The 11,651-nt window shown below is 38.1% G+C and overlaps 1 protein-coding gene across 2 annotated transcripts in view; it reads left to right on the forward strand.

Annotated features, from left to right (window-relative positions):
- LOC135197693 (uncharacterized) overlaps positions 1 to 10,427 on the forward strand; it is an 11,940-nt gene extending 1,513 nt beyond the window's left edge. The window contains exons 1-5 of one of the 2 annotated variants that reach the window (XM_064224714.1): positions 3,935 to 5,049; positions 6,242 to 7,329; positions 7,828 to 7,978; positions 8,604 to 8,771; positions 9,127 to 10,427. In XM_064224714.1, coding sequence (XP_064080784.1) covers positions 6,243 to 7,329; positions 7,828 to 7,978; positions 8,604 to 8,771; positions 9,127 to 9,331 — 1,611 coding nt within the window. In that variant the 5' untranslated portion in view covers positions 3,935 to 5,049; position 6,242 and the 3' untranslated portion in view covers positions 9,332 to 10,427. Of the gene's footprint in view, positions 1 to 3,934; positions 5,050 to 6,241; positions 7,330 to 7,827; positions 7,979 to 8,603; positions 8,772 to 9,126 lie in introns of those variants that run through there. The other variant, XM_064224713.1, reaches the window with a different exon arrangement.
- The last annotated feature ends 1,224 nt before the right edge of the window (positions 10,428 to 11,651 follow it).

Below are 11,651 nucleotides of genomic sequence, written 5' to 3' on the forward strand. Positions count from 1 at the left end.
TTCGTAAAACTTTTAAGTAAATTTTTGGGTGATTTATTTCTTATTTTTATTTTACGTGGATGTTGAATGCTTTGTAAATTTCTTTCCTTATTTTGTAAAACTAAGTGAAATTTTTTGGATGTTTGGTGAGGAAGGGGTGGGGGCGGCGGAACGTGTCAAAATTTCCATCAGTTATATACTTTAGATAAGTTATATATAGCCTTGAATATGAAAACATTTGATTGTTTACGTAATTTTTTATTTACAACGTTTTTTTTTCTTCTCAATATGAAATTTACTAGCTCCTGCCTCCCCATTCTCGTGTTTGCGGTAAAGAGCTAAAAAAATGAGAAAAATAAAAGAAACTGAAACGTTCCTGCTCGTCTAATACCTATTATGAGTGTAAATATGCATATACTCTCAAAATGCACATTTTGCGTGTAAACGCCTTCAACATTTTTGTGTCTGTGGGTCACCTGCGCGTTGGTAGTACCGCGTATCCACTTTGTGCGGAACGAAAGACCCGTTACGAACTGACCGTTAGCGGCGTAAGTAGTTTATTGACGTGTACGTCGATGCTTTGGCGCAACTCTGGAACGTAGTACGTTGCAAGGCTCATAATATGATTCAGGGAGTTGATAATCTCATGATTATGCTTAGAAGCAACTTTGTTGAAGTGAAGGAAACAGTAATGTTTATCATTCGGGCACGTCCATTTATTGATTCTTATTGTAGTGCGTGTATGTTGCATTGGAAAGCTTCCATCGTATAATTATGCACGTTCTTGGAAATATTTGCTATCCTTATGATAACAAATCTTATTTTTACGTACCGTAAAATAAGAAATGAGTGATTGGTCGATGTGTTTTGATGTAACACGGAAAACTGGAGATGTCAAGGTCTGGCCCAGTCACGGTAAGAAGAAGAAAGAAGAAAAAGTAAACAGTGAACCTAATGAAAAAACATGACCTAACGCTATTAAATGGAGATCCCAGCTGCAAAGGAGAGATAACCTGGTGTAGAGGAGATCAGAACAGTGCTATAGAATTTGCTCTAGTCAACCAAAATATGTATAAAAACTATGAATGTATGGAGATAGATGAGGGAAAATGTGAATATGATCTATCAGACCATCACCTCATAAAGGTCCAATTCAAAATGAACACTAAAGTAAGGAAAACATTCAGAAATGAAACAAAAGAAATCAAATATTTGAAAGTTACAGAAGAGTCTACCAGGAAATACCTAGAATATATATATAGAGTATAAAGTAAGCCAACAAGACAGAAAAGGAGATCTAACCCAGTTGGAAGAAACAATGAGTGAAGCAAAAACAAATAACCTAGAGAAGATAATCAAAAGAAGGTTAAAGACAGGAAAGCAAGAAGAAATAGAACCAGTATGGGTCACCAAAGAAATAAAGAAAGAAATAAGCCAAAGAAGGATATATAACAAATTAAAAAGGAAAGCCACAAGAATAGAAGAAAAAAGATACTATGAAGAAGCATATCTTAAACAAAAACAAAAAGTACAGATAATAATAAAGAAAGCATATGAAGAATATGAAGAAAAGATTAGATAATGAATGATAAAAATAGACACAGGAAAATCTGGGAATATATAGACATGCTGAGAAGAAAGACCACATCAGAAAAAGAATGGATAAGAATATTCGATGAAACTAAGCAAGTGATGACGGACGAAACCCTAGGGAAAGAGCTGGTAAAATTCTGGGAAACAATATACCAAAAAGAAGAAAGCAAAACAGGAGAGATATGGAATGAAAGCAAGAAAGAACAGTGCAAACATGAAATGGAAGAAATAGTGAAAAGATTAGGACAGCAGATGAAATGCCATATATCTTTAAGAGAACATATGCATGGAGTGTATGACCCGACAGAGACAGAGATTAGACCCATGGAAGAAATCAACATAACAGAAGAAGATGTAAAAAATCAACTTGAGAAAATGAAGACAAATAAAGCACCAGGACCAGATGGAATGAAGCCAGTACTGTTCAAATTACTCTTACAAAGTAACAACCTACAAAAAGAATTGGCAGAATGTTTAAATAACATACTGAAGGGCAGGAAAACGCAGAGAAGCTGGTTTAAGTAAAAAACAACACATACGCCCAAAAAACAAAACCCCACAGTCAAAGATCTAAGGCCAATTGCTCTAACAAATGCATCATATAAAATCTTCATGGGGATCCTGAGAACCAATATAGAAAAACATATTAGAAATATAGGAAAAATGAATGAACTGCAATCAGGCTTTACCGCACAAAGGAGAGGAATCGATAATCTATATATCTTACAATACTGCATACAAGAAACGTACAGAAGAAAGGACCCATTATTTGTAGTATCAATAGACTTCCAAAAAGCATTTGACTCAGTTAATAGGAAAAAGCTCATTGAGGTCATGATGAAATATATAGGCTACATGCAGAAGCAATAAATGCAGTTGCAAAGATATATACAAATGATGTAACAAGCCTATGCCTTAACAATACAGAACAAAAAGAACTAAATGTAACTAATGGAATAAGACAGGGATGCAATGGCTCAACCATATTCTTTCTATTAATAACGTACCTGATAATAGAAAAATTAGAAAATACAACAGAAGGTTTCAGAAATGAAGTAATAAGGATAGTGGCACTACTATATGCAGACGACGGGTTAATACTAGGGCACACACTAGAAGAAATAACAAAATCAATAAAAACCCTTATGGAAATCGCAAGTGATTGTGGCCTAAACATAAACAAGGACAAGAGTAACATACTAATATACAACGACTGGTACAGTATCGATGATGTGGAGAATATGGAGCACATAGAAGGAATAAAAATAGTTAAGAATATTAAATACCTAGGAGTAACAATCAACAACATGAAAGACTGCTTCAGAGAACAGATAAAAAGGGCCCAAATTAAAGCAAAGCAGATGGCAAACATGACTAATGCAGTCATCAATAAAAGCTGTAGCAGGGTAAAAATAGGAAAATTGTACTGGAAAGGACTAGCGATGCCTTCATTCATGTATGCAATGGAAGTCATGAAACTTGACAGGAAAACAATAAATGAATTTCAGAAGATAGACAATAAAGTATATAGAGCAATTTTGAAAGTGCCAAGTTACACAGCAAGTTGTGCGTTAAGATCTGAAATAGGGGCCTCTTCCTGCCAATCTAGAGATATCAAGAATAAACTATTCTACCTGAAACATACACTGAAGAATGGTGGAAATAGGCTCCTATATGAGATAACCATAGATCAGTATGAAAAAAAAAAACCTGGATAATGCAAGTAAAAGAGTATGAAATAATTAAACATAAACTTAAGAAAAATTGAAGCAGTTAAAGACAAACAGTTAAGAGAAATAATTAACAATTGGGACAGAAAAACATGGCAGAAAGAAATGAATGAAAAGTCAACGTTAAGAATCTACAGAAAATATAAAGAAAATAGAGAAGAAATCTGGTATGACAACACTGAAAAAACAATGCTGATTAGTAGGGCCAGACTAGGTATACTAGGATTAAATGACAGAAATAGGATAAAAGGAGAAGATACAAAATGTTTATACTGTGAGGAACAAAATGAAAATTTAGAACATTTCTTACTTTACTGTCAGCATACAATGAAATTAGAAATAGATATAGCTTTATACAGCAACCATATCAAGAAAATAGAGGAATCAGTAGCAAATATAATCTTATTGGTAGTTCTAATGAGGGAGGAAGTGGAGAATAGGAAAGATTTTATAAAAGAAATGTGGTATTTCAGAGAGAAGAAGTTCAAACAAACAAACAAAGGAGGAATAAAAGAAGCAAGGGAGCCGTTTCAAAGGCATATCCCATCCACTACTACTACTACTTTTTCACCTGGCCCGAGTCCCGACCCCGCGTCCCGCGACCGCGAGTTTTTCAAAGCAGTCAACATGGCGTCTCCGGTCACATCACATCCTTCCCTCGCTGCTTTTTTGGTTGAAAGTCCGGTTACTTACGGTGTCCTTTATACTTTATGTCAAGACGTTGATGTACTACGTACATATCTTTTCAAAAGTGGACTTTTGGGCGATTTCAGTGGAACTTGCGACAAGTGTAGTGTGGGAACCGTCAGCCTCGTTAAAGAGGAAGACAGTTTCGTGTGGCGCTGCAGCTTACGTACGTGTCGTAAAAGAATCTCGATACGGAACGGCTCTTTCTTCTCCCGCTCACACCTTGATTTCGGCACAATCCTCCAATTAATTTATGGCTGGATCCACGAGCTACCACAGGCCTTTATGAAAATGACACTTCAGATCGGTTCACCTAACACCATGGTAGACTGGTATAATTTCTGCCGGGAAGTCTGTATCGACATTCTGGTTCAGGACAATCGCAAAATCGGTGGACCCGGCCACATTGTTGAAATTGACGAGTCAAAGTTTGGCAAACGTAAATTCAACAAAGGTCGGCGTGTTGATGGTTGTTGGGTTTTAGGTGGAATAGACCGTGAAACAAAGGACACGTTTTTCCAAATCGTTCAGGACTGATCGGCCGAAACCCTGCTTCCCATCCTCATTGGAAATATTCACCCAGATTCAATCATTATTTCAGACTGTTGGAAATCATACACAACACTAAGTAAGCACTTAAATATCAATCACTCTTTACACTTAGTCGATCCAACCGACAAAAACATACACACCAACACTATCGAATCTACATGGCGGGTTTTAAAAAGAAACGTTTTGCCTCGGAGTGGTACGGTGAAATCTCTGTACCCTTCGTATTTTTCTATGTATTGCATTAAAAAACGATACTTTAATAACAGTGGTTGCCCGTTCAAAACATTCCTCGACCTCATTAAACGCACTTACCCATTAAAGAAAGCAGAGGCAACGCCAAGGAAAATCCGTCCTTTGTCCCGCAGTACTCCTCAACCTCAACAAACCCGTGACCGCGGTGTTCAAACCGAAATGTCGGTGGTAGACGTCCCGCCCTCAGTCTGAAGGCCCAGAATCGCCCTACCAGAATTCTCCGACTCTAATGACATGTTAGATTTTCAAGTGTAAGGTAAGTGCAATAATGTATTTAGGGTAGTTTTACATCCTAAGTGCGGTTAGGTTGGTTTCTTTGGTTAGGTCAAAACCTTCGTTATCACTGGGACAGATGGTGGATTGTCCGCGGTTAGGCTGGTCGCCCCACTGTAACCCCTGTGGCTAGCGCGCGCAGCACAACAATACCTCTTGCCGAAACATGTCGCGCTTGCCAAGAATCTTTAAATATGCGGATAAGGCGCGAAGCGCTGTTCTGCCATGGCCTTACTGACAGCACACACAAATCGATCGTCTGTGGATACTTACCTATGTAGTCGTTCGCAGATGGTGGATTGTCCGCGGTTAGACTGGCCAGCCACGCTGTTAGGTTGGTCTGCCCACTGTAACCCCTGTGGCTAGCGCGTGCGGCACAACATTACCTCTTGCCGAAACATGTCGTGCTTGCCAAGAATCTTTAAATATGCAGATAAGGCGCGAAGCGCCGTTCCGGTACGGCCTTACTGACAGTACACATAAATCGTTTCCCGTTTGTAGAGTAAAATATGTAAGAAGTCCTAAATTTGGGTAAGCAGGCTAGCATAGCCCGCAATCCGCGTTTCGCAGAGTAAGGGGCCAACATATTCAGAATAGGTAATCAGTCCCAACTTTGGGCGAGTAGTAGGCTAGCGTTGCCCGCATCGCGGTTGCAGAGTAAGGGGTCAACCTACTGTTAAGTTTTACATTACGTATTTTCCTCCCACACACACTGACTCTGCTTCCCCCCACCCAAAAACACCCGGTTCCCAACACGCTCCCCCATTACCGTTTATATAAAGTTTTCGGTGGTTATCGCCACTCGTATCTGCATCCCCCCACCCAAAAACCCCGGATTCCCAATGGGGTCCCCCTTTACTCTTTTGCTTTAGCTTTCCGAATTACTTTCTTTGTTAATGTTTTGGTTTTGGTGTTCTTCCGCCGATTTCGGTCGGCGGACGGGTGGGCCCACCAATCGTAAGCGCTCCAATATTAGAACAGTCGGTTTGCCAATATCTTCTCCTGGATGGACATTATGCATGTCATCCTACAATTTCAGATTGGTAAAGCCTTTATATTGCTTGTAGTTTTATCGTTATGTTTCCAAAAGCAATGATATTGGCTCTAATAAAAGCAAGTTGATTGTGAATGAATTATAACAAAAAGACCCTAGGTAATTTTGTTTGTTTTTACAGAATGGTGAAGCCACTGGAATTACTGAGGATGGCAGTAATGTCACTGCTGATTTTACAAGAGTCATCAGCGACCCATCCATTCTATCAAGCATTCAGCCCATTGAGAGAAGCCTTTGGCGATGGGGTATTCGATCTGAAACCCTCTCCTGATTCTGGGGCCTTGTACACATCTCAAAGTTCAGAAGCTACTAGCCCTTTGGGAGCCTTATTCAGGGAAGAATATGACAAGGCAGACCTTAGGCATAATTCTGCAACTCTGAACTCAGCAGGAATCCAGCTGGAGACTTTTAGCAGTATAAGACCTCAGCAGGAGACTTTGAGCAGGACGGCAGCTCGGCAGGAGGATTTGAGCAGAATAGGAGCTCAGCAGGAGACTTTGAGCAGTATAGAAGGTCAGCAGGAGACTACAAGCAGAATAGGAGATCAGCAGGAGACTTCGAGCAGAATAGGAGGTCAGCAGGAGACTACAAGCAGAATAAGGGCTCAGCAGGAGACTTCAATCTCAACAAGAGATCATCAGCAAGCCTCCGGTTCCTTAAACCTGGGAAAATCTGCCTTTAATTTAGATACATTCACCTTCAACAGGAATAACACGAGAAGAAGAGACGATATATTCAGCGCACTGGCTGACGTTGAAGTAGACCTTCCAGAGGAATCAGAAACTGCAGAAGACGAACATTTGAGAGTCAACACAATTTCTGGAAACAGAATTCCCCCAAAATCACAAGAGGGTGATGACCACAGGACGGCCAATGACTTCACCAAGAAAATCCTTTCCGTCGTGAAGAATGTAGAAAATGTCCTATCGACAATGTCCTTCATGAAGAACCTTTACCATACTAAGAAGGCCGGCATGTCATTATTATCCTCATCATCATCATCTTCACTTTCTACACCCACCGAAACATCCTCAATCCTAGATGTACTTCTGGACGTACCTTTGTTGGAGAGCCTTCGGACTGTTGGACTGACAGCAAGAACTGAGAGGGATTTCTTAGACCACATGGCTTCTGTTCTTGTAGGGGCTGAGTCTAGAAGCTCTACCCTCACACTCGATCCTGTTACGGTCATCGCCCTCTTGACTCTTGGTGAGATAAGGCTTTCGTCTCTGTTCTTTTCAGGTGTCATGTTGTCTAGTGTAGTTTGAAAAATCATCTGGTAATATAATCTACTTTTGCTTAGCTTTCAGTTTACACAGTTTCTTTTTAGTTAATTTTGGTTGAAACACACACATATATATATGTGTATATGTATGATTAATTTGTTACTCAAAAATTTTGATTATATTGATAGTAAGCTGAAGCCAAACTTATTTATTAGATCTGCTTGAGATTCCTTTTATCAAAGGTTGTTTGAATGATCTGTCATTTATGAGTTATTGTTTTTATTTTTGGTCTTTGGGTCGGACAAAACTCAAAAGTAATCTTCAAAATGATCTTTGGTTTTAAGCAAAACTGTGGAATAAAGAAGATAGAAATTCAAAACTTTCTTTGGCTGTGTATAAAAATTCTCAGTTGTTTCCACGTAAGGAACTGCTTACAAGCCTTGTGACATATATGTATTAATATTCTAATTCATTCCAACAGCGGCGTACTTGATCAGAGCGGTATACGAGATTATAACGGTGACTGGACGTTCCCTGGATGGAGACCTTGAAAGTCCTGCTTTCTCTGACCTTCCTGAGGCCATTACAAAAATTCACAATTGGATCTCCACCACTAACGTTGATGTTGTTGGGTAGGTTTTATTGTATTCAGGAAAATTGTCAACTTTCAACTCATGTACAGACAGGGGCTTGTTTGAGACCAAATGGTCTCTCCAAAAATAAGCATGGACAAAAAATGTACGGTTGACAGAATGATCCATATTCTTGAAGAAAAGTAAGTGTACGTAGATTATGTTTGGGACTTCCCGGTCTTTATATGAATGTGTCTCATCCAAAATTTGTACATTTAAGTTTGAATAGTTTCCTCCAGATCATATTTTTTTAATTATCTTAATTCAAAGTACAGCCGTTATCTTATTTTTAGACTTTTGTTTCTTATTTTCTCCAATTTTTCTTTTCATTCTTATGTTTTTTGGTTACTACCCAGTCTTTCAACTTTTTATCTTATTGATAAGATTTCATTATCCTAAATTAATCTTTGTGCACTGTGTTACAACTTTTAGGTTATTTTATTGATTAATTATCTGAAGTTATTGAACTCTTCAATAGTAATGCTTTGTATTTTAGAGGGAGTGGGCATATCCTATTCTCAGTCCTCCTCTTTTATCGGGGTTGAACAAATAAAAATAATTTATTTTCCAAATAATTTATTTCCATCTTGTATTGACTATGATTTTCCTATATTCCCACCATCAGAGAAGGAAATGTCACTAAAGATGTCAAGGACAACCTCGATGTCCCAGGGGACTTGGCAGCCGTTCTTAAACTACACCGTCAGGGTAACCATTCTTGCGTCAAGGAATTCCTGTGCCAAAGCCTTCAGTACAGGCCACTGAAGATGTTGAAACTTTCTGACATGATGATGTAAGTTTAACCAAGTTGTTTGTTTGTCGTGAAACAGACTGAAATAGTCTTTTCATCTGCTAATAAATGATACTATTTGTTTTAATATGATGCTTTAGTATTTTTATTCCTTAACATACAGTTATTGATACTATCAAGAGCAGAGGTAATGTTCCATATACAATGCAGTAGTATGGTATGTACCGTATATTGATTCAAAATTCCATGTGCAACTGCTTAAAATCAGAAAAAAATCCTTAGAAACAAAATTATTTACGTTAACAGGATTGGATTTATCTCCAGTGATTTTTTTCTTTACTGTATTATTGGTTTTCCTTTATTTTATAACTCATTACTTTTTCTTAACTTCTGTTAGAGGGTGGATAAGTTACTTCTATGGAGATCCAACGGTGAGCCACCTCATTGACAGCGCACTGGAGGACAGCAACACCTGCAGTGGCAGCACCCATCACACCTGCTCTCCTGGCACATTAATTGAAATAAGTCAACTGAGGTCCATCTTTTCCAGTTTAACAGAAAAACTTGTGGGACTTGTGGATACTTACCAGAATTCATTGTAAGGCTTTTACAGTATTACAGCACCGTAATCTTGACTTTCTTCATTAACGTTGGTTCCCACTTGCAGATTATTAATGTATACTGTACAGCTATATGTAGATTAGTACTGTAAATGTTCTACAGGAACATTATCTTCTCATCATTGAGCTTTAGGCTTGAATATTACTTCTCAATGTTTTTATTATTTTGACATGTCCACTTTCTCTCTTCATCTTCATAGTTTGTGGGTTGCCTTGGATTATTTTTAGGCAATTAAAGTTATCACAGTCACAATGTGACTGGTCTGGAGGATAAAGATTTAATGGATAGAAAGGGAATTGAAGTACTGTATTTAATTATTACTTGTGAATATTGAAGAATGTGTTGATATCAGAGCTAAGGAAGCCCACAAATGATGCAGGTTTTTATAAAAGTAGTTTTGATGGGCTGAAGAAAAATCAGTCGGTAGCATTAGTTGTCAGTACTATAGAGGATCTTATTTTTCATTGCTAAAAATATGTTGTATTAATAAAAATCTCTTATAGCCTAAGCAGTTAAACTGTAGTTGCTTATAGTGATATTGGTGCTAAACAAGTAAAACATATACAGTACATATTTTCTTTGGAGAAGTATTTAACTGTGAAGGGAGCATGTGCAATTTTTACTTTCATTCAGTGTATGTAGTGTAAATATTTTTAAGTACTTCATTTTAGTTTTGCTATATAGGGCATTATAATTGTGTCAAAGGGCAATTATGTAGTATAATATCAAATCTAAGAGTTAAGAGTTTTGCAGCTTTTGTACAGAAGGCTTTGGTTACATACACTTTAACAATGGTTACAGGCCAAAGATGAAAAGCCCCAACACAGTATTTGTGAATTTCTAAACCCTGTAGAAAAATTGTTTTTTTTTTATCCTGGAATTTAATATTAATATTCTGCTGAATTCTTTTAGCCATTAAAATGCTTAGTATTGCTGTATTTGTAAAATTTTATGTAAGTGAAATACTGTAACTGTTTATTGGTAAATATTGTATCTCATTTTACTGAACTAAAGTATATTTATGATGATATGTAAGTAAGTGTTTGTGGAATGTAAATATATGTTTTGTCTGTAATATTTTTATTTATGTTTTGGCACTTTTGGTGAGCAGTTACTGGGAAAAGCATGTGTATCAGGACTTATCTTTTACCATCTAGATAGTATCTAGATCCCAACATTGACTAATAGGCCTTGACAGTATATGAAGGGAATACCAGGCACCTGTGGCATGGTGCATCACCTATCCTAGCTTTGCCTAGGTCAGAAACACCTCTGTATTACCATTAATTATAGCTCTGCCTGATCTGCACAAGCTGATTTTTAACAGTCCTGCAGATTCAATATTTTTCAGTGTTTTTGTGTTGGGCAAAGGTTTGGTTCCCTCTGTCAGATATACTACTAGTTTACTGCCACCTATGGAATTCAGGTATGAAATATGCCACTCCACACTTGTTGCAAACAACCCTTGAGTTAGAGAAACAGAGCATTGTTTTGTTCATCCACTTAATAAAATTTTGGTTCATTGTCTTGGTCGCGTATCATCAAACCCGTCAGATCGGAACCATCACTGATAACTGGGGACTGCCTGTATTTTCAGTGGGTCTCCGCTGGCAGTGAATACCTGTAGTGCTGGGGAGTGGATTGAGGCATTTGTTCTGCTTGAGCTGGAAATCTGGCATTGTCCAGTTTACAATTTATAGATTGTGGCAGTTTGAGAACAACTGCACTCCTTAGGATACCAAGACCAGCCAACTATTGAAATAGCACACTGGGCATATCTTATGCAAGTGAGTCTTAAGTTGATACCAAAGTGAACATTTCCATGAACACCTGAGGGAACTTCTCCAGTTCAAAGAACAGTGCTGTTGCAGATCAAGTCAAGGTATTCCCTGGAGTCCTGATGGGTAGATTTTTTTTCGAAATACTGAACACATCTTTCAACTTTACAGAAAGCATAAAAACCTCTTGGATGAAGCCAATACAGAACCTTGGATTTACGTTTCAAAACAAATCCGCATCAAGCTCGTTCTGGGGCGAGAGGTCATTGCCTGGTCTGCAGTCTCATGTTAACTTTACCAGGAAAGGTCATTTGTAGAAGCCTGGAGTGGAGCCATTTATGACTTTAAGCGTTAGCTTTTCCAGAACAGCCCATTCCTTCGAAGGCAGGGATGGAGATTTTAGTTGTGGAGGGTAAGAAGAAAACTGGATCTGTACAGCAGGGAGAGGCACAGACTACACCTTCAAGGCTCATTCCCCCCTTCCCCTCTGAACAAATCATGTTTGCAGTCTACCCTCTAGAAT

This window comes from Macrobrachium nipponense, chromosome 21 (assembly GCF_015104395.2).
Source record: "Macrobrachium nipponense isolate FS-2020 chromosome 21, ASM1510439v2, whole genome shotgun sequence".
In the NCBI taxonomy this organism is placed as follows: Eukaryota; Metazoa; Arthropoda; class Malacostraca; order Decapoda; family Palaemonidae; genus Macrobrachium; species Macrobrachium nipponense.